This window comes from Macaca thibetana, chromosome 7 (genome assembly GCF_024542745.1).
Source record: "Macaca thibetana thibetana isolate TM-01 chromosome 7, ASM2454274v1, whole genome shotgun sequence".
NCBI lineage: Eukaryota > Metazoa > Chordata > Mammalia > Primates > Cercopithecidae > Macaca > Macaca thibetana.
In genome coordinates this window covers 128219460-128242398 of record NC_065584.1, presented here as the reverse complement: position 1 = coordinate 128242398, position 22939 = coordinate 128219460, and the positions used below count along the sequence as shown (strand labels likewise).

Sequence of the window (22939 nt, the reverse complement as noted above, 5' to 3'; positions counted from 1 at the left end):
CTCATTGCCAGTTCCATTAATCTGTCTACAAGACCCTCCACCAGACCTGAGGAATTAGCTGGATAAAGGAGAAATGCTTATGAAATAGCACAGGAAATTATTGGTTGTAAATGTTAACTTGTGACTCTCTTCAGCTAGTGCCCACAGCACAACCAAGTTGAGGTTCAAACTTCAAACTGGCTTCACCTCAACATAGAGCTGATGGAAAGTAATAAATCTCAATCAGAACCATCCTCACAATTTCTTCCATACCAAAGTATCTGAATGACTATTACTAAATATTTTTGTATCAGTCTTAAATAAAAGATATAAATCAAACTTCATATTCCTATAGTACGTCTAAAATCAATATCACTTGCCAACAGAAAGTAAGTATAAAATGAAATACGTAATTAAAGTATAGCAAAATAGGTGGGGCATGATGGCTCACACTAGTAATCATAGCACTTTGGGAGGCAAAGGCAGGAGGATTGCTTGAGCCCAGGAGTTTGAAACTAGCTTGAGCCACATAGAACCCCCACTTCTCTACAAAAAAAAAAAAGTAATAAAATTAAATAAATAATACCCAAATTATGTCTTATTTCAGAATTTTAAGCCTGGAACCTAACCTTTTTATTTTTTGGCAGGGTCTCACTAACCCATATTGGAGTGCAGTGGTAAAATCTCAGCTCACTACAACCACCAACTCCCAGGCTCAAGTGATTCTCCTAGCTCATTCTCCGGAGTAGCTGGGACTACAGGTGCATGCCACCACACCCAGCTAATTTTTTATTTTTTTATTGTTTGTATTTCTTGAAGGGATGGGTTTCACCACGTTGCTCAGGCTGGTCTCGAACTCCAGAGCTTAGGCGATGCACCTGGCCTCTGACCGCTCTTAAAAAGAGAAAGTAACAAGTGTTAAAGAGTTAATAAGAAGCTGGATGCGGTGGCTCATGCCTGTAATCCCAGCACTTTGGGAGGCCGAGGCAGGTGAATCACGAGGTCAGCAGAGACCATCCTGGCTAACACGGTGAAACCCCGTCTCTACTGAAACCCCGTCTCTACTAAAACACTGTCTCTACTAAAACACTTTAGCTGGGCGTGGTGGCAGGCGCCTCTAGTCCCAGGTACTCGGGAGGCTGAGGCTGTAGCAGGATGAGCTGCAGACAAAACCTCTCAAACACCGAGTTGTAGAAGGAATGGCTTTATTCAGCTGGGAGCATCGGCAAGCTACTGCCTTAAAATCCAAGCTCCCCAAGTGCACAATTTCGGTCCCTTTTAAGGGCTCACAACACTAAAGATTTCATATGAAAGGGTTGTGATTCATTTGAGCAAGCAGGGGGTATGTGACAGGGGTTTCATGCACCGGTGGTCAGAGAGAAACAGAACAGGGCAGGGAGTTTCACAATGTTCTTCTATACAATGTCAGGAACATTGATTTCTAAGTCATGAGTTGATTTTTAACTACCCGGTTTAGGCCAGGCAGACCCAGGCCTGGTTCTGGGCCTGGCACCGGGCTGCCTGTCTTTGGTTTTCCTTCATTGCTTTTTTGTTAAAACAGGTACTGAGTATAAAACAATATAAAATAATATGAGAGGGTCTCTTTCCTCAAGGCAGGAGAATGGCGTGAACCTGGGAGGCGGAGCTTGTAGTGAGCCACCATGGGACCACTGCACTCCAGCCTGGGCAACACAGCCAGACTCCTTCTCAAAGAAAAAAAAAAAAAAGGGTTAATAAGAAAGGCTGGGCAAGATGGCTCACACCTGTAATCCCAGCACTTTGGGAGGCCAAGGCAGGTGGATCACCTGAGGTCAGGATTTGGAGACCAGACTGGCCAACATGGTGAAACCCCGTCTCTACCAAAAATACAAAATTAGCCAGGCATGGTGGTGGGCTCCTGGAATCACAGCTACTTAGGAAGCTGAAGCAGGAGAACTGCTTGAACCCAGGACGCGGAGGTTGCAGTGAGCCAATATCGTGCCACTGCACTCCAGCCTAGGAGATGCAGTGAGACTCCATCTCAAAACAAATAAATAAAAATTAAAAAATTAAAAAATGGTGGCCGGGTGCGGTGGCTCAAGCCTGTAATCTCAGCACTTTGGGAGGCCGAGACGGGTGGATCACGAGGTCAGGAGATCGAGACCATCCTGGCTAACACGGTGAAACCCCATCTCTACTAAAAAATACAAAAAACTAGCGGGGCGAGGTGGTGGGCGCCTGTAGTCCCAGCCACTCGGGAGGCTGAGGCAGGAGAATGGCGTGAACCTGGGAGGCGGAGCTTGCAGTGAGCTGAGATCCGGCCACTGCACTCCAGCCTGGGTGACAGAGCGAGACTCCGTCTCAAAAAAAAAAAAAAAAAATTAAAAAATGGCCAGGCGCGATGGCTCACACTTATAATTTCAGCACTTTGGGAGGCCGAGTCAGGCAGATCACCTGAGGTCAGGAGTTTGAGATCATCCTGGCCAACCCCCGGCCAGGCCAACATGGGTGAAACCCCATCTCTTCTAAAAATACGAAAATTAGCTGGGCATGGTGGCGCGCATCTGTAGTCGCAGCTACTTGGGAGACTGAGGCGGGAGAATCGCTGTAACCCAGGCGGCGGAGGTTGCAGTGAGCCGAGATCGTACCACTGTACTCCAGCCTGGCGACAGAGCTAGGCTCTGTCGCAAAAAAAAAAAAAAAAAAAAAAAAAAAAAGAGAGACTGGGTGCGGTGACTCACGCCTGTAATCCCAGCACTTTGGGAGGCCGAGACGGGTGGATCACGAGGTCAGGAGATCGAGACCATTCTGGCTAACACGGTGAAACCCTATCTCTACTAAAAATACAAAAATAAATAAATAAATTGCTGGGTGTGGTGGTGGGCGCCTATAGTCCCAGCTACTTGAGAGGCTGAGGCAGGAGAACGGCGTGAACCCAGGAGGCAGAGCTTGCAGTGAGCCGAGATCACACTACTGCACTCCAACCTGGACGACACAGCGAGACTCCATCCCCCCCCCCAAAAAAAAAGAGTTAATAAAAGATACCCAAGCTGGAGTGCAATAGTGTGATCTCGGCTCACTGCAATCTCTGCCTCCTATGTTCAAGCTATTCTCCCACCTCAGCCTCTCGAGTAGCTGGGATTACAGGCACCCACCATCATGCTGAGCTAATTTTTGTATTTTTGTTTTTCTGGAGATGGGGTTCCATCACGTTGGCCAGGCTGGTCTGGAACTCCTAACCTCAGGTGTTCCTGAGGTGATCTGCCTGCCTCGGCCTCCCAAAGTGCTAGGATTACAGGCGTGAGCCACAGTGCACAGCCAGCATTGGGTATATCTTGATGAGCAGAACATATTCCTATTATCATGAAAGATACCAAGAGAAGAAAGCTCTCTCATACACTTTCTCTCTCTCCCTCTCCCTATCTGCCTCTCTCTCTCTAATATCCATGTATGTATTTGTATGTCTGTGTGTCTATATATATGAATTTTTGGGTTTTTTTGAGACAGAGTCTCACTCTGTCACCCAGGCTGGAGTGCAGTGGCATGATCTCGACTCACGGCAACCTCCACCTCCCAGGTTCAAGCCATTATCATGCCTCAGCCTCTTGAGTAGCTGGGATTACAGGCGCATGCCACCACGCCCGGCTAATTTTTGTATTCTTTAGTAGAGATGGTGTTTCACCATGTTGGTCAGGCTGGTCTCGAACTCCTGACCTGAGGTGATCCACCTGCCTCAGCCTCCCACAGTGCTGGGATTACAGGCACAAGCCACCATGCCCGGACTGTATTTTTTTTTTTAATAGAGACAGGGTTTCACAATGTTAGCCAGGCAGGTCTCGAACTCCTGACCTCAAGTGATCCACCCACCCCAGCCTCCCAAAGTGTTGGGATTATAGGCGTGAGCCACCACGCCCCACCTATATATGAAAACTGATTGTGACAATAGCTTTAAAGGAAAATAACAGATTCCACGCAAGGATGAGATTCAAAATGTTTCACAGTACACACAGCTTAAGCACTGACCCATAAAAACAGATGTCAGTGTAATTTGAATGAAGACTCTGTGAACAATTCCACCTGGTATGAAGTAACTAAATAGTTCTGCTGGTGCTATGAAGGGAGTACACCTGTGGACACTGTAGACTTTAATTTTGATTAGGGAGGTGAAGTAAGTGATATTTGAGCTAAAACAAAAAGATGAGGAGTTAGCCAAGCCCAGGAGGAAAGGGCAGGGAGAACATTTCAGGAGGGAACAGCATGTGTGAAGGCCCTAAGGCCCTCCTCCCTCAGGTCATCCCATTAAGAGCCACAGGATTATTGTGTAGGTAAAGGGCAAGTCACTAATGCCTAATGAGCAGAGTGGTGTGAAACCAGGTCAGATGGGGAGGTAGGGTTGTGACAAGATCCAAGTTACTACTGCTAATACAACTACTAGCTAATATCAGGTGGTTTTTATTTGGTACATTTAGTGTACTTTTCTTATTTGAGCCTTACGATGACCTTTTGAGGTGTTATTATCCCCCTCCTACCGATTTAGAAACCTCGGCCCTGGCAGGTTAAATAACTTTCTCAGCGAAACTGAGATAATAAGGGGTGGAGCTGAGAGTCTAACCTAGCCTGTGCTCTTCATTTGCAGAGTGTAAGTTTTGAAAAGATCACTTTACCAGTAGATAATGGATTACAGCAGATGAATAGAAATGAGGAGACCAGTCAGGAGACTATCACAGGCAACAGGCTTTAGATCTCAGTTTAAATGTTACCTCATGGAGGCTGCAGTGAGCTATGATCACGCCACTGCACTCCAGCCTGGGTGATGGAGTGAGACCCTATCTCAAAAAACAAACAAATAAATAAACATTACCTGAGAAGTGGTTATCTCCTATTATTCTTTTTCCTTACACCTTTGTTTCTCTTTGACAACACAGGCTGGCGCAGTGGCTCACGCCTGTAATCCCAACACTTTGGGAGGCCGAGGCAGGTGGATCACCTGAGGTCAGAAATATGAGACCAGGCTGGGCGCGGTGGCTCAAGCCTGTAATCCCAGCACTTTGGGAGGCCGAGACGGGCGAATCACGAGGTCAGGAGATCGAGACCATCCTGGCTAACACGGTGAAACCCTGTCTCTACTAAAAAATACAAAAACTAGCCGGGCAAGGTGGCGGGCGCCTGCAGTCCCAGCTACTCAGGAGGCTGAGGCAGGAGAATGGCCTAAACCCGGGAGGCGGAGCTTGCAGTGAGCTGAGATCCGGCCACTGCACTCCAGCCTGGACGACAGAGCCAGACTCCGTCTCAAAAAAAAAAAAAAAAAAAAGAAATATGAGACCAGCCTGGCTAACATGGCAAAACCCCATCTCTACTTTAAAATAGAAAAATTAACCAGTCATTCGGCCAGGCGCGGTGGCTCAGGCCTGTAATTCCAGCACTTTGGGAGGCCGAGACGGGCGGATCACGAGGTCAGGAGATCGAGAACATCCTGGCTAACACGGTGAAACCCCGTCTCTACTAAAAAAATACAAAAAACTAGCCAGGCGAGGTGGCGGGCGCCTGTAGTCCCAGCTACTCGGGAGGCTGAGGCAGGAGAATGGCCTAAACCCGGGAGGCGGAGCTTGCAGGGAGCTGAGATCCGGCCACTGCACTCCAGCCTGAGTGACAGAGCGAGACTCCGTCTCAAAAAAAAAAAAAAAAGAAAGAAAAACCCCACATCTACTAAAAATACAAAAAAAATTAGCTGTGCATGGTGGCACACGCCTGTAATCCCGGCTACTCGGGAGGCTGAGGCAGGAGAATAGCTTGAACCCGGGAGGCAGAGGTTGCAGTGAGCTGAGATTGTGCCACTGAACTCCAGCCTGGGCGACAGAGCAAGACTCCATCTCATAAAAACCAAAACCAAAAACAAACAAAAAAACAATAATAACTGTAAACTATATATTATTGGTTTGTGCAGCTGAACCCCTAATATTCCTACCATTCCTCCTTTATCACTGAAGAGCAATGCAATTTTGAGAAATTCTCTGCTGGACACGGTGACTCACACCTGTAATCTCAGCACTTTGGGAGGCCAAGTGGGAGGATCCCTTGAGGCCAGGAGTCTGAGACAAGCTTGGGCAATATAGTGAGACCCTGTCTCTACAAAAAATTAAAAAATTAGGCTGGGCATGGTGGCTCGTGCCTGTAATCCCAGCACTTTGGGAGGTCTAGGCAGGCAGATCACTTGAGGTCAGGAGTTCAAGACCAGCTTGGCCAACACGGTGAAAACCCATCTCTACTAAAAATACAAAAATTAGCCAGGCATGGTGCACATACCCGTAATCCCAGCTACTCAGGAGGCTGAGGCTAGAGAATTGCTTGCACCTGGGAAGAGGAGGTTGCAGTAAGCCAAGATCGCACCACTGCACTCCAGCCTGGGCAATAGAGTGAGATACCATCTCAAAAAAATAAATAAATAAAATAAAAATAATTTTTAAAAAACTAAAAATCTAGCCAGGTGTGGTGGTGTGCGCCTATAGTCCCAGCTACTCGAGGGTCTAAGGTGGGAGGATGGCTTGAGCCCAGGAGGTTGAGGCTGCAGTGAGCTGTCATCATTACCACGGCACTCCAGCCTGGGCAACAGAGCAAGAGCCTGTCTCAAAAAAAAAAAAAAAAAAAAAAAAAAAAAAATCTGCCTGGGCAAGGTGGCTCAGGCCTGTAATCTCAGCATTTTGGGAGGCCGAGGTGGGCAGACCACCTGAGGTCAGGGGTTCAAGACCAGCCTGACCAAATGGTGAAACCCCCATCTCTACTAAAAATACAAAATTAGCCGGGCGTGGTGGTGCACGCCTGTAATCCCAGCTACTCCGGAGGCTGAGGCAGGAGAATCACTTGAGCCCGGGAGGCAGAGGTTGCAGTGAGCCAAGATCGCACCGTTGCACTCCAGCCGGGGCAACAAGAATGAAACTCTGTCTTGAAACAAAACAAAACAAAACAAAATTCTTCCCCTTCAGCCTATACTCCAAGTGTGGTACTGAATGGCTAAGTCAATCAAAGTAAACTAATCCCTTTTAATATTGATTGGTTTAGGAACTTGGCCTAATCACATTATTTTGTGGTATTCACCTGGTAACAGTTATTGGCTCAGGAGTGAGCATGTGGCCTAAATTAGCCTGATCAGACAAAAGAGAAGGACTTTTTTTCCATTGCTAGGGTGGTGATGATGCTGTTTCCCATTGACATGAATGAGGAAACACATAGCCCATACTGCTCCTAGCAGCTCTAGTCTATCACGTAGAAGAGAGCCAGCCTTAGGTTGAAGCAAATGAGTAGCAGAAAGACTCTTGGTACTTAGTCATGCTGTTGGACCACTGGATACCTCAACTGTAACATTTGTTCTACACTGAGTTTCCTGGTATGGGAACTACCACATTGTTTTGTTGGTTTAAGCTACCTTGAGTCAGGTTTCTGTTACTTCAGCCAAATACATTTTAATCAAACACAGACAAGAGAAACAGCATATGCCAAGTCCCTGAGAGGGGGATAAGCTTGGATAATTAGATGAATTTAGACCTTACATAATGAAATGGTCCAGTCAGATTACCTTGAAGTGCAACCAGCTCTTTCCATGCATACCAAACGTCAACCAGCTTTTTAGTGCCTTGCTTGTAGAGATGAATATAGAGCCAAGGATCACCAAGCATTGGAGAAAACAGTCCTAACATAAAAATAGACCCCAAAAAAACACAAACAGAAAATTCAGTCTCACAGCTGGGCATGGTGGCTCATGCCTATAATCCAGGCACTTTGGGAGGCCGAGACGGGCAGATCACTTGAGGTCAGGAGTATAAGACCAGCCTGGCCAACATAGTGAAACCCAGTCCCTACTAAAAATACTAAAATTGTTTTAGTGGGGTGTGGTGGCGTGCACCTGTAATTCCAGCTACTTGGGAGGCTGAGGTGCAAGAATTGCTTGAACCCGGGAGGCAGAGGTTGCAGTGAGCCGAGATCAAGCCACTGCACTGTAGCCTGAGGATACAGAAACAATTCAATTTCAAGACCACAAGAAAATCAGAGACACAGGACTATTAACAGTATTATTTGAGAGAGAGGATATTGAACAACAACAGGGAATTTATAAAAACAGATATTCAAAAAACAGCCAGGAGTGGTGGTATGCACCTGTAGTCCTAGCTACTCAGGAGGCTGAGATGGGAGGATTGCCTGAACCCAGGAATTCGAAGTTGCAGTGAGTCGTGATCTCCCCACCGTACTCCAGCATGGGTAACAGAGCAGACTATGTCTCTAAAAAAGAGGAAAAAATAAAGAAAGAAACATTCAGGCTGGGCACGGTGTATCATGCCTGTAATCCCAGCACTTTGGGAGGCCGAGGCGGGCGGATCATTTGAGGCCAGGAGTGGTCAACATGGTGAAACCTCGTCTCTACTAAAAATACAAAAATTAGCTGAGTATGGTGGCAGGCACCTGTAATCCCAACTACTTGGGAGGCTGAGGCAGGAGAATAGCTTGAACCTAGGAGATGGAGGTTTCAGTGAGCCAAGATTGCGCCACCGCACTCCAGCCTGGGCAGCAGAGTGAGACTCTGTCTCAAAATATAAATATATATATATATATATATATATATATATGTAAATAAATAAGGGCTGGGCATGGTGGCTCATGCCTGGAATCCCAGCACTTTGGGAGGCCGAGGTGGGCGGATCACCTGAGGTCATGAGTTCAAGACCAGCCTGGCCAACATGGCAAACCCTCGTCTCTATTAAAAATACAAAAATTAGCTGGGCGTGGTGGTGCACACCTGTAGTCCCAGCTACTTGGGTGGCTGAGGCGGGAAAATCACTTGAACCCGGTCGGTGGAGGTTGCAGTGAGCCAAGATTGCGTCATTGCACTCCAACTTGGTCGACAGAGTGAGATTCTGTCTCAAAAAAGTAAATAAATAAAAAATAAATAAGTAAATAAATAAAACAAAAATAGAGGGAGGTCACAGAGTGCCTAGCCCAAGAAATGAGAAAAGCTCTATATCACCACACATCAGAGTATCGGAACCAAAAAGATCCTAATGGCTTCTGACATAAAAAATAGTTCATATACAAAGGATGAAGAGTCAGAATGGCTACAGACTTGTCAGCAGCAACACTGAAAACGAAAAGACAATGGGGCAATGTTATCAAATACCCGTAGAAAACTAATTAACCTACACTTTTTCACCCAGCCAAGCTATCAATTAAGTATGAGAATAGGCTGGACTCAGTTGTTTATGCCTGAAATCCCAACACTTTGAGAAGCCAAGTCAAGAGAATCACTTGAGGCCAAGACTTTGAGACCAGCTTGGGCAACACAGGGAGACCCATCTCTACAAAACTTTTAAAAATTAGCCAGATGTGGCTGGGTGCAGTGGCTCACGCCTGTAATCCCAGCACTTTGGGAGGCCGAGGTGGGCGGATCACAAGGTCAGGAGTTCGAGACCAGCCTGGTCAACATGATGAAACCTCATCTCTACTAAAAATACAAATAAATAAATATATATATATATATATATATATAGCTGGGCGTGGTAGCACGCGCCTGTAGTCCCACCTACTCAGGAAGGCTGAGGCAGGAGAATCACTTGAACCCAGGAGGTGGAGGTTTCAGTGAGCCAAGATCACATCACCACACTCCAGCCTGGGCAACAGAGGAAGACTCCATTTCAAAAAAAAAAAGAAAACTTAGCTAGATGTGGTGGTGGGTGCCTGTAGTCCCAGCTGCTTGGGAGGCTGAGGTGGGAGGATTGCTTGAGCCAAGGAGATTGAGGCTGCAGTGAGCTATGATTGTGCCACTGCACTCCACCCTGAGCAAGAGGACAAAATTATGTCTCTTAAAAAAAATTATGAAGCCAGGCATGGTGGCTCATGCCTGTAATCCCACCACTTTAGGAGGCCGAGGCCAGTGGATCACTTGAGGCCAGGAGTTTGAGACCAGCCTCGCCAACATAATGAAGCCCCATCTCTACTAAAAGAATATACAAAAATTAGCAAAGCATGGTGGCGCATGCCTGTGGTCCCAGCTACTCAGGAGGCTGAGGCACAAGAATTGCTTGAACCCAGAAGACAGAGGTTGCAGTGAGCCAAGATTGTGCCACTGCACTCCAGCCTGGGCAACAGAGTGAGACTGTCTCAAAAAAAAAAAAAAAAAAAAAAAGTTGGCCAGGCATGGTGGCTCATGTCTGTAATCCCAGCACTTTGGGATGCCAAGGTGGGCAGATCATGAGGTCAGGAGATTGAGACCATCCTGGCCAATGTGGTAAAACCCTGTCTCTACTAAAAAAAATACAAAAATTAGCTGGGTGTGGTGGCGCATGCCTGTAATCCCACATACTCAGGAGGCTGAGGCAGAAGAATGACTTGAACCTGGGAGGCGGAGATTGCAGTGAGCCGAGATCATGCCACTGCACTCCAGCCTGGTGACAGAGTGAGACTCCTTCTCAAAAAAAAAAACAAAAAAACAAAACCAGGTGTGGTGGTGCATGCCTGTAATCCCAGCTACTCAGGAGGCTGAGGCACGAGAATGGCTTGAACCCAGGAGGCAGAGTTTGCAGTGAGCCAAGATCACGCCACTGTACTCCAGCCCGATGACAGAGTGAAGACTCCATCTAAAAAAAAAAAAAAAAAAAAAAAAAAAAAAAAAAAGTTATGAGAATAAAATAAAGATATGCAAAGTCTCAAAGGATTTGTCCAAAAGCTTCCTGAAAAGAATGCATGGTGGATAAATCCTTTGAGGCAAAAAGTTACAGGATCCAGGAAAAAGTGTATCTGACACAGTAAGTGAAGGAAATCCTCTGGCTGAGGTTGAAGGAAGATCCCAGGATAATAGCTTTGCATCCGACTTGGAGAACAACCATTTCAGATTGGAGCAGGAGTATGGAGGGCTTTGGAGCCATATACCTAAGAAAAAAATGGAACCTGATAAAATTGATAAATTATCTGATTGTATTTGGTTATACTGAGAGGAGAGTTATACTCCTAGAAGAGGGCATGAGAATCAATTGGTAATAAGTACATAGGTAACAAAGTAAACAAAAAAAATGCATAATTATTAATTCGTGTAGAGGAACATGCAAGAAAGAAAATGTGAACATAATACTCTAAGTGTCACAGCTTGCAAGTAACATTTACATACTCCTAATAATAGAAACATTCAATATTGATATAACAAAAATAACGTTACTACATTAGGAAGATGGAGAGAGAAAGTACATGCATATTTTGGGGGCAGATGAGAGTTAAATCCTCATTTTAAAAATAGAAGTAGGGCCAAGCGTGGTGGCTCACACTTGTAATCCTACCACTACAGGAGGCCGAGGTGGGCATCACCTGAGGTCAGGAGTTCAAGACCAGCCTGGACAACATGGTGAAACCCCGTCTCTACTAAAAATACAAAAATTAGCAGGGTACAGTGGCGTGTGCCTGTAATCCCAGGTACTCGGGAGGCTGAGGCACCAGAATCGCTTGAACCCGGGAGGCAGAGGTTGTAGTGAGCTGAGATCGCGCCACTGCACTCCAGCCAGTGTGAGAAAGCGAACTGTGTCTCAAAAAAGGAAGAAGAAGAAGAGGAAGAGGAAGAAGAAGAAGAGCCAGGTGCAGTGGTTCACACCCGTAATCTCAGCACTTGGGAAGGCTGAGGCAGGTGGATCACTTAAGTCCAGGAGTTCGAGACCAGCCTGGGCAACATGGTGAAACCCCATCTCTATTGAAAATACAAAAATCAGCCAGGCATGATGGCATGCCTGTAGTCCCAGGAGGCTAAGGCAGGAGAATCGTTTGAACCCAGGAGGCGGAGGTTTCAGTGAGCTGGAATTGTACCACTGCACTCCAGCCTGGTGGTAACATAGTGAGACTTTTTCTCAAAAAAAAAAAAAAAGAAGGAAAAATGCAGACATAAACAATAAGTTTTTTGTTGTTGTTGAGACAGAACCTCGCTCGATCTCGGCTCACTGAAACCTCTGCCTCCTGGGTTGAAGTGATTCTCCTGCCTCAGCCTCCTGAGTAGCTGGGACTAAAATTAGTCACCGCACCCAGCTAATTTTTGTGTTTTTAGTAGACATGGGATATCACTATGTTGGCCAGGCTGGTCTCGAACTCCTGACCTCAAATGATCCACCTGCCTCGGCCTCCCAAAGTGCTGGGATCACAGGAGTGAGCCACTGTGGCTAGCCAACAACTCATAAGCTTTTAAATTAAGTGCTGTTCTGAATAGTGTGATAAAATATCCTCCCTCTCCATCCCACCCAGGATGGCAATCCTCCCTTTGTCCAGTGTATCCACACTGTAGGCAACACTCACCCACTAATCACTTAGTAGCCATCTCAGTTATCAGAGCGTATCACAGTGTTTGTATGTAAGCAACCCTTATTTTACTTAATAATGAGCCCAAAATGCAAGAGTAGTGGTGCTGCCAATTTGGCTTTGCCAAAGAGAAGCCATAAAGTGCTTCCTTTAAATGAAAAGGTGGAAGTTCTCAATAAGTAAAAAAAAAAAACTTATGCTGAGGTTGCTAAGATTTAAGGTAAGAATAAATCTCCTCTATTCATGAAATTGTGAAAAAAAAGAGAAAAAAACTCATGCCAGTTTTGCTGTTGCACCTCAAACTGCGAAAGTTATGGCCACAGTGCATCATAAGTGCTTAATTAAGATGGAAAAGGCATTACATTTGTGGATGGGAGACATGAACAGTAACATGTTCTGATTGTCAGCATTCGGGTTCAGTATTTTCTGCAGTTTCAGGCATCCACTGAGGGCCTTGGAATTTCCCTGAAGATAAGGGTAGACTACTGTATGAGGTATCTACAGTAGTCAAATTCACAGAAACAGAAAGCAGAAGGGTGGTTGTTGCTAGCAGCTGGGAGGAGGGGGAAACGGGGAATTGTTAAATGGGTATAGAGTTTCAGTTTTCCAAGATGAAGAGCTTTGGAGATTGGCTGCAGGGCGATATGAATGTACTTAACACTACTGAACCATACACTTAAAAACAGTTAAGATCGCCGAGTGCGGTGGCTCACCCCTGTAATCCCAGCACTTTGGGAGGCTGAGGTGGGCGGATTACGAGATCAGGAGATCAAGACCATCCTGGCTAACACGGTGAAACCCTGTCTCTACTAAAAAAAAAAATACAAAACATTAGCCGGGCATGGTGGCAGGCACCTGTAGTCCCAGCTACTTGGGAGGCTGAGGCAGGAGAATGTCGTGAACCCAGGAGGCAGAGCTTGCAGTGAGCTGAGATCGCTCTACTGCACTCCAGCCTGGGTAACAGAGCAAGACTCCGTCTCAAAAAAAAAAAAAAAAAACCAGTTAAGATCACCAGCTACAGTGGCTCACACCTTTAATCCCAGCACTTTGAGAGGCCAAGGTGGGCGGATCACAAGGTCAGGAGATTGAGACCATCCTGGCCAACATGGTGAAACTAAAATAATAAAAATAAATACATATAAAAATACATATAAAAATAAATACATATAAAAAATAAAAATAAAATACTAAAATACATCTCTACTAAAAATACAAAAATTAGCTGGGTGTGGTGGCACGTGCCTGTAGTCCTAGCTACTTGGGAGGCTGAGGCAGGAGAATCCCTTGAACCAGGGATTTGGAAGTTGCAGTGAGCCGAGATCGCGCCATTGCACTCCAACCTGGTTGACAAGAGCCAAACTCCGTCTCCAAAAAAAGAAAATAAACATTTTTTTTTAATTTGCAAAAAACACATGGGTTCATAAAGGAAAACAATCATATTCACATATAATTATCAAAATATTAAAATGTTTATGGTGTAGTAACTGATTTTTATCAATGCATTAAAGATCTAACAGTAAGTCTAATAGCAATTATAATTACAAAGTGTGCTGAATGCAAACAATATTTAGATGTATCTTCAACACTTGTAATGTAAAATGAAAATATCTGTTATTTCTATTAGTAAGAACATTGCAGTTACCGCCAGTACCAGTGATCTGTTGCCTACATTCATAATTAAAGGAGATGCTAAATTTCTGTTAAAGGTTAGTGAAAATACAGATGTAATTTTGGCTGGGCATGCTGACTCATGCATGTAATCTCAGCACTTTGGGAGGCTGAGGTGGGAGGATCGCTTGAGGCCAGGAGTTTGAGACCAGCCTGGGCAACATGGCAAGATCCTGTCTCTACAAAAAATTTAAAAAATTTGCTAGGTATGGTGGCACACTCCGGTAGTTACAGCTGTGAAGGAGGCTGAGGCGGGTGGACTGCTTGAGCCCAGGAGTTCAAGGATGCAGTGAACTATGATTGTGTCACTGCACTCCAGCCTGGGCAACAGAGGGACACCTGCCTCAAAAATAAATAAATAAGTAATTTTTTTCCCTTCCAAGTTCACAAATTCCCTGAATTCTATGATCTGTAGGCCCAGGTTTAGAAGCTCTGCTTCTCTAAGCCTCAGATTTATCATCAGTCCTTAGTGTTTGACACATTCCTAACTTATTCACTCACACTTACAGGCAACTGTTTCACACTATGTTCACACCTCAACCCCAATCACTCCTCCCTCATCCTCTCTCTCAGTTGCTTCCTACTTCACTGAGAAAAATGGAAGCAATCAGAAAAAAATTTTCAGACTCCCACCACATCTGCCTAACCTCTACACTTGCACCCACCTTCTCTGCTTGTGGCCCGTTACCATAAACGAACTGCCCACACTCCTACCTAAAGCCAATCCTGAATAGATCTCATGACCTCAAACCTATTCAAGTGCACTACTGCAGTAAATCTCCTACACCATCAAAATTTTGGAGATGTTCTAAAAGTTATTTCTGTCAACATAGAACATGCTATTTCTTCCATCTTAAAACTTTTTCTTGAATCTATTTCGCCTACCATGACTCCTATCTCTCTGTCCCCATATTGAGCAAAACTCAGGTTTCTTTTTTTTTTTAGATAGAGTATCTCTCCAGCCTAAGCTGGAGTGGAGTGGCGTGATCTCGGCTCACTGCAACATTCGCCTCTGGGGCTCAAGCGATTCTCCTGCCTCAGCCTCCCAAGTATCTGGGACTACAGGTGTGCACCACCACACCTGGTTAATTTTTTTGCAGTTTTAGTAGAGATGGGGTTTCACCAAGTTGCCCTGGGTGGTCTCGAACTCCTAAGCTCAGGTGATCCACCTGTCTCCGCCTCCCAAAGTGCTGGGATTACAGGCATGAGCCACTGCGCCCAGCCTCTTTTTTTTTTTTTTTTGAGATGGAGTCTCACTCCAGCCTAAGCTGGAGTGGAGTGGTGTGATCTCGGCTCACTGTAACATTCATCTCTGGGCTCAAGCAACTCTCCTGCCTCAGCCTCCCAAGTAGCTGGGACCACAGGTGTGTGCCACCATACCTGGTTATTTTTTTTGTAGTTTGAGTAGAGACAGGGTTTCACTATGTTGCCCTGGGAGGTCTCGAACTCCTGAGCTCAGTGATCCATCTGCCTCGGCCTCCTAAACTGCTGGGATTACAGGCATGAGCCACCGCACTCAGCCTCTTTTTTTTTTTTTTTTTTTTGAGATGGAGTCTTGCTCTGTCTCACTCAGGCTGGAGTGCAGAGACATGATCTTGGCTCACTGCAGCTTCTGCCTTCCTGGGTTCAAGTGATTCTCCTGTCTCAGCCTCCCAAGTAGCTGGGACTACAAGCGTGTGCCACCACACCCGGTTAATTTTGTATTTTTAGTACAGACGGGGTTTCACCATGTTGGCCAGGCTGGTCTCAAACTCCTGACCTCAGGTGATCCACCTGCCTCAGCCTCCCAAAGTGCCGGGATTACAGGCAGGAGCTGGTGTGCCCGGCCTTTTTTTTTTTTTCTCTCTCTTTTTGAGACAGGGTCTCTCTCTGTCGCTCAGGCTGAAGTGCAGTGACAAAAACATGGCCTGAACGTGGATTCAAGCGATCCTCCTGCTTCAGCCTCCTGAGTAGCTGGGACTACAGGCATGCACTGCTATGCCCAGCTAAGAGACCAGCTTTATCCATTACCACAACTGTTTATCAAATTAGGATATTGTCACAGAGAAACAGAGATAGCACAGATTTTAAAGATCAACTTTATTGAAGTACAATTTACATACAAATTTTATGTGTATTGGCCTGGTACGGTGACTCACGCCTCTAATCCCAGGACTTTGGGAGGGCGAGGCGGGCGGATCACGAGGTCAGGAAATCGAGACCATCCTGGCTAACATGGTGAAACCCCGTTTCTACTAAAAATGCAAAAAATTAGCCGGGCGTGGGGCGTGGTGGCGGGTGCCCGTGGTCCCAGCTACTCGGGAGGCTGAGGCAGGAGAATGGCGTGAACCTGGGAGGCGAAACTTGCAGTGAGCCGAGATCGCGCCACTGCACTCCAGCCTGGGTGACAGAGCGAGACTCCGTCTCAAACAAAACAAAACAAAACAAAACAAAAATTATGGGTATTTTTTTGATGAGTTTTGACAAACGTATAGGTAATTTTATTTGTGGTGGAGGACATTAAGGTTCCCTGGGATTGTGCAGGTCCAGGGATTTAACAGACGGATCCTGGTTAGGAAACAGGACAACATTAAGGCTCTTGGGAAATATAATCAAAGAGGAACAAGTGGAAACACCAAGGGCTGGCCAGAGGTTGGTCCTGGGGTCTCACTGCACCAGGATCTGGCCCTCTGGAATGCCTGGCGACTTCATGGCAGCTCCTGGCCCTCCTCAGGGAGCGGTCTCACCACTCTGACGTGTGTTTAGGCCACGAGATGAGACCTAGGACTGGGTTCTGGCTCTCTGCCCTGCAACTTTCCTGCCACTACCCGCGCCCGCATCCCTGCCCACCAGTTGGGGGCGCTCCAGTCGGTGACAGCCAACTTTCGCTGCTGCCACCACAACCGCCGGGCCCGATTACCTCTCCAGTCTATTAGAAACCGGTTTCAGATGCGCGGTGGAACGGCGGGCGGGAAAAAGCCCAAGCGCTGTCTCGGGTGCCCCTTCGGGTCAGCCATCCTCTGGTCTCCGAGGCTCGGGGCTAACTGGGCACGAACCGCTGAGCCCGCATACCAATCAGGCCCTTTCTCCCTCCCCTCTGCGGCTGAAACCCTCAAAGGGTTGCAGTTTCAGCTTTCACTTAGAGACAGCAACTCCAAATTCAGGGTCGCTGGGGAAACTGAGGCAGGACTGGGGACTCTGGGTGAGAGGTCAGACAGTGGTCGCGGACTCTTTCTGCCGAGAAATGGGGATAGCTCTTCCGATAGCCCAAAGCGACTCACGCAGATCCTAGAAGAGAGCGCCGAGGTCCGGGGGGTTGGCCCGGGAAAGCGAAGCGCCGCCCACGCGGCTGGGAAACCTCAGGGTGGTGCTGGCCGGAGGTGGAGCCAGGGGCGGGTTCCGGGCGGAGGGTGGGGCAGACGTGGGTTACCGGGTGTGCCGGCCAAACCTTGCACAGAGGAGGTGGCGGTGGTGGCCCTCGCCTGTGGCCCCCGTGCTGCTTGCACTCGAACCCTTCGCCATGGAGGAGCTCCAGGAGCCTCTGAGTGGACAGCGCCGGCTCTGTTTCACGCCAGCTGCCCGGACCAGCCTCTTACTGCTCAGGCTCAACGACGCTGCGCTGCGGGCGCTGCAAGAGTGTCAGCGGCAACAGGTACGGCCGGCCCCCTTCTTCTCTAGTCCCTGCCTCTGGGAACCTTGGGCCTCAGCCGGCGACCCTGGAGAAGGTGCAGGGGAGAGGGAACGGCATCCGCAAGCTCTGGCCTCCCCACCTCTCCAAGTGAAGCCGGCTAGGCAGGTGATCCCGGGCTCCGGACCCCGGATCCTGGGGATACCGCTTCACCTGCGCTCAATGGTCACATCTTCGCTCTCCCCGCAGGTACGGCCGGTGATTGCCTTCCAAGGCCACCGAGGGGTAAGTGCGAGCTCAGGGTGTGTGAGTGAGGTTAGGGCGAGGGAGCATAAACGTGGGCTGGAGGTGGAAGGTGCGGTCGGGGCCGGAGGCTGCGAGTGGTCACGGTCTGAGGTATTTCCGAGAACTGAACTCCAAATGGGGCGAGGAGGCTGCTGGGGTTGTCCCAGGGGGCTGTGGTTGAGGGGACTGTGCTGTTTCAGCCTCCTGGGGAACTCAGGCCCAGCTGCACCTGGTGTGCTAACGAGCCCTGTGGGACCCGTCTTAGTCTTACTTAGGCTGGCTCCCGGAGGAGTGGCGGCGGCAGGAGGGGGAGGGGCTGACTTCATGGGGCTTACCGTCTCCTTCCACCTCCAGTATCTGAGGCTCCCAGGCCCTGGCTGGTCCTGCCTCTTCTCCTTCATAGTGTCCCAGTGTTGCCAAGAGGGCGCTGGTGGTAGCCTAGACCTTGTGTGCCAACGCTTCAGGTAAGGGGGAACAGGTAGCAGGCAAGAAAGGGTTTGTGGAAAGTGGGGGAGGGAAATGTGGAGAGGTGCTTAAGAGCTCACCCCCCTATTTTTTTCCACCACGCCTTTCCAGGTCTGGGTCTAACCGCCTCCACTGCCTGGGCTCACTCAGGGAGCGCCTCATTATTTGGGCAGCCATGGATTCTATCCCAGCCCCATTATCAGTTCAGGGACACAACCTGCCTGAAGATGCCAGACATCCTGAGAGCTGGCAGAACACAGGAAACTATTCTGAAGGAGATGTAGTATCACAGCCACAGATAGCACTAGAGGAGGTGAGGCCAGAAACTGCAGCGAGTTGTGATAAGGTGGGGCAAAGGCTGAAGTCCAAGGTATCCCAGTACTCCAGGGAACCAAGTGCTCCTGCCACTTTCCCCACCAGGTGTCAGTGTCAGATCCACTGGCAAGCAACCAAGGACAGTCACTCCCAGGATCCTCAAGGGAGCACATGGCACAGTGGGAAGTGAGGTACTTGGGACGGGGTGGGACTAACATGGGAAGCTTTGGCATTGTCTTCCTTTCTAATCTCCACTCTTAAATGTTGTAATAAAAGATCCAGTTCCACCTCCTACCCTGGTCTTCATCTGTCCCATTCCCTGAAAATATCCTAGAAACCAGACCCATCTTCCAAACAGAGAACCTGTTCAAGCGCTGCCTTCCTCTGCCAGCCGGAAACGTCTGGACAAGGTAAGTTATAATGGCAAGGGCATTTCTTTTTTTTTTTTGTAACATTGGTATAATGAAACAGTGGCAAAGACTATTTTGAAGAGCACTTTTAGTCAAGTGAAAACTTAGAAATTGGAAGCTCAGGCCGGGCGCGGTGGCTCACGCTTGTAATCCCAGCACTTTGGGAGGCCGAGGCAGGTGGACCACCTGAGGTCGGGAGTTCAAGACCAGCCTGACCAACATGGAGAAACCCCGTCTCTACTAAAAATACAAAATTAGCCGGGGTGGTGGCACATGCCTGTAATCCCAGCTACTCGGGAGGCTGAGGCAGGAGAATCGCTTGAACCCAGGAGGCTGAGGTTGCGGTGAGCCGAGATCACGCCATTGCACTCCAGCTTGGGCAAAAAGAGTGAAACTCTGTCTCAAAAAAAAAAAAAAAAAAAGAAAGAAAGAAAGAAATTGGAAGCTCATTATATAGGAGGAATTTTTTTAGAGACAAAGTCTCTCTGTTCCCCAGGCTGGAGACTCCTGGGTTCAAACCATCCTTTTTTTTTTCTTAGTCTCACTCTTGTCACCCAGGCTAGGGTGTTGTGGTATGACCACAGCTCACCACAGCCTTGAACTCCTGGGCTCAAGTGATTCTCCCTCCTCAGGTGGTGTGTGCCACCACACCAGGCTCATTTTCTGATTTTTTTGCAGAGATAGGGTCTCACTATGTTACCCAGACTAGTCTTGAAATCTTGCGTTCAAGCGATTCCCCCACCTCAGCCTCTGAAATGGTTGGGATTACAGGTATGAGTCACTGTGCCCAGCCTAGGAGGAATTCTTGAGAAAAGAACATATTTAGGAAGCTCTTGGCTGTTTATGTCACACAGATATTTTCCTCAACAGAAACGTTCAGTGCCTGTGGCCACTGTAGAACTAGAAGAAAAGAGGTTCAGAACTCTGCCTTTAGCGCCAAGCCCCCTACAAGGCCTGACCAATCAGGATTTACAAGAGGGAGAAGATTGGGAGCAAGAAGATAAGGATGAAGACATGGACCCCAGATTAGAATGCAGTTCCTCAGTTCAAGAAGGTGAGTTAATGAAAGGAGGGTAAAAACGCCAGTGGAAAAGACTTATAATCACTTGTGTTTTCTTGATTCCTTCCTAGATTCTGAATCCCCAAGCCCTGAAGATGTACCAGACTATCTCCTGTGAGTTCCCTTGCTTTTTCCAATTTCATGAAGCCTTGTGCATATATTAAGATATACTTCCTGGAAGCTGAGGGCTTTTCAGGGGCAATGAAATTGAAGGTGACAGCTCTCTGCTCCTGGCAGGCAATACAGGGCCATCCGCAGTGCAGAACAGCAACATGCCTATGAGCGGGACTTTGAGACAGATTATGCTGAATACCGCATCCTGCATGCCCGTGTTGGGACTGCAAGCCAAAGGTTCATAGAGCTGGGAGCAGAGATTAAAAGAGTTCAGCGAGGAACTCCGGAATATAAGGTAAGGACAGGACCCAGCCTAGCTTTCCAACTCTACTGGCCATTAACCCCCTGCTAACCACCCATATGCCTGTGTTCATAAAGTGACTAAGCAATGACAAGGAAACCTGTTTGAAGGGAAAAATTAGTCTGTATCATTGTATCATTCAGTAGAATGAGAAGGGAAGTTACTTCTCTTTTTGGAGACAGTCTAGCTCTCTCAGGCACAGTCTTGGCTCACTGCAACCTCCACCTCTTAGGCTAAAGCAATTCTCGTGCCTCAGCTTTCCGAATAGCTGGGATTATAGGTATGTGCCACCATGCCCAGCTAATTTTTGTATTTTTAGTAGAGACAGGGTTTCACCATGTTGGCCAGGCTGGTCTTGAACTCCTGACCTCAAGTGATCCACCCACCTCAGCCTCCCAAAGTGCTGGGATTACAGGGTGAGCCACTGCGCCTGGCCCCTCTCTCTTTTTTCTTTTTGAGATGGAGTCACTTCGCCCAGGCTGGAATGCAGTGGCGCGATCTCGGCTCACTGCAAGCTACGCCTCCTGGGTTCACGCCATTCTCCAGCCTCAGCCTCCCAAGTAGCTGGGACTACAGGCGCCTGCCACCACGCCTGGCTAATTTTTTTGTTTTTAGTCGAGATGGGTTTCACTGTCTTAGCCAGGATGGTCTCTATCTCCTGACCTCATGATCTGCCCACCTTGGCCACCCAAAGTGCTAGGATTACAGGCGTGAGCCACCGTGCCTGGCCACCCCTCTCTTTATTTCTTAATGTTGAACTCAGTGCTAGTATTTTCTGTTTCAGGTGCTGGAAGACAAGATAGTCCAGGAATATAAAAAGTTCAGGAAGGTAAGACAAGGTCGGGGAATGGAAGCAAGCAAGGTAGAAATGGGAATTTTTACTTTTTGACATGGATGCTTTTTCTCTGCAGCGGTACCCAGGTTACAGAGAAGAAAAGCGTCGCTGTGAGTACCTTCACCAGAAATTGTCCCACATTAAAGGTCTCATCCTGGAGTTTGAGGAAAAGAACAGGGGCAGCTGAAGTTATCAAGGGAATTCTTGAGCCTCTGCTTAGTGAAACACGAAGGAACAAAGCAGCTGTAAACTAAATAGAATGCAACTATCTGCTTTTCTTTTGCTGACCACTGGAGTCCGTGGTGGCAAGTAGAGAGTTGCTCTAGCTTCCTGAGGTTTGGTTTTCATTGTTAATTTTTAGGGTGTGGGCACTGTGCAAAGACTCCATAGCTATGCCTAGGACTTTAGGAAAAGTGACAGAGGCTTGGCTTTTTTACCTTTAGTTCAGCCAAGTCATTTTCAAGTCCTGAGAAATGACATCATCTTCAGGATAAGATAATGAGGACATTAGACAAACCAAACTAAGTGAATTTAGTCTACTAGCCTCCCTAAGGAAACAGTAATAATAACTTTTGGTAAGAGCTAAAATAACTTGTAGCATACCTAGATATAATGGGAAAGGGCCTGGGTGTTACCCATGTACTGAAAATGAACTTTTTTACCAACATGGCTAAAAAATTAAAACTGACTGCTTCTGTGTCCTTTGTACAAGTTCATATGTTTTCCTTAAATCTTCCAAGGCAGGTGGTTCTTAACCCTGCCTTCACATCTGAGACACTTTTGGGGCTCTCTAAACAATTAGATCCCTGGACCCCAGCCCAGATGTTATGAGTTAGAAACTCCAAGATTATGGTTTAGACATCTTTTACTTTTTCCAAGCTCTGTGTGTGACCAAGATACATACTTTGCTGTAAGGCTCTACCAAATTTATCTTAAAATTGACAGCTACATACTGTATTTATATAGTAGGAAAAAAATTCTTTTCTGAACATAGGAATTCCTAGGATCACCTAAAGTAGCGCTCCTACCTCAAATTATCCAGTGACTGAAAACTATAACTGGGCAGGATTTGAATTTACCTACAAAAGGAGATAAATGGTTTAGTTGGACAAAAGATCACTCTTCAGTCCTTTCTGTTCCTCATTGTTACAAAAGAAAGTGGATGCTTTACTCATAACTAGGAATGATACTGCCTTTCCCAGTTCTACTGAAGGGGGAGGTTAAAGGGCCACACCCTAGGCTTTGGGAGATAGAACTGCACCCAGCAGTGTCAGCAATTCCTGAAACAACTTGGATGAAACCTTGTGATGCCACACCCTTGACAGGGCATTTCTGGGCAGAGAACAGTCCTTGGGAGGTATAAATATGCAGTAAGCTTAGCTGCGTGGCAAGGATAAACAGGAACCCATCCTTAGGGCATGGACAGCCTAACAAGAAAAGCCCTTCACCTGTTCTCTAATCACCAGGGTAGGCCTGGGCAATAAACATGTAAGGAGAGAAAGAGATAATAAATTTTGAAAGAATTTTGAGGTGATTATGGACCCAGTCAGTCAGTCTACAGCTGCAGTGATCAGTATGGTAGCAACTGTATTGCTATTTAAATTAATGA

General features: G+C 47.1%; 2 protein-coding genes across 46 annotated transcripts in view; one reads left to right on the top strand and one right to left on the bottom strand.

Moving 5' to 3' along the window:
* The window catches only part of HYPK (huntingtin interacting protein K), a 171171-nt gene that overhangs the window by 10994 nt on the left and 137238 nt on the right, over nucleotides 1–22939 (bottom strand). The window contains exon 1 of one of the 45 annotated variants that reach the window (XM_050799645.1): nucleotides 20536–20539. The exons of 37 other annotated variants lie outside the window; for them this stretch is intronic. The gene's annotated coding sequence lies outside the window, so the exon portion shown is untranslated. Of the gene's footprint in view, nucleotides 1–514; nucleotides 520–2967; nucleotides 2974–4476; nucleotides 4481–8187; nucleotides 8192–16750; nucleotides 16755–17579; nucleotides 17584–18374; nucleotides 18379–20535; nucleotides 20540–22939 lie in introns of those variants that run through there. 7 more of the 45 variants (XM_050799610.1, XM_050799634.1, XM_050799647.1 and 4 more) reach the window with 7 other exon arrangements.
* Nucleotides 16110–22014, top strand: ELL3 (elongation factor for RNA polymerase II 3). The gene is made up of 11 exons (XM_050799667.1): nucleotides 16110–17569; nucleotides 17795–17830; nucleotides 18185–18294; nucleotides 18407–18608; nucleotides 18716–18801; nucleotides 18945–19020; nucleotides 19891–20074; nucleotides 20152–20194; nucleotides 20318–20489; nucleotides 21280–21324; nucleotides 21407–22014. Exons 1-11 carry the CDS (start codon nucleotides 17438–17440, stop codon nucleotides 21515–21517), a joined length of 1197 nt encoding a protein of 398 aa, XP_050655624.1. The 5' UTR covers nucleotides 16110–17437; the 3' UTR covers nucleotides 21518–22014.

Coding starts and splice junctions, on each gene's coding strand:
- ELL3 (XM_050799667.1), top strand. CDS start 17,438: ATGGAGGAGCTCCAGGAGCCTCTGAGTGGACAGCGCCGGCTCTGTTTC. Junction 18,295..18,406: donor CTTGTGTGCCAACGCTTCAG/GTAAGGGGGAAC, acceptor ACGCCTTTCCAG/GTCTGGGTCTAACCGCCTCC. Junction 21,325..21,406: donor AATATAAAAAGTTCAGGAAG/GTAAGACAAGGT, acceptor TTTTCTCTGCAG/CGGTACCCAGGTTACAGAGA.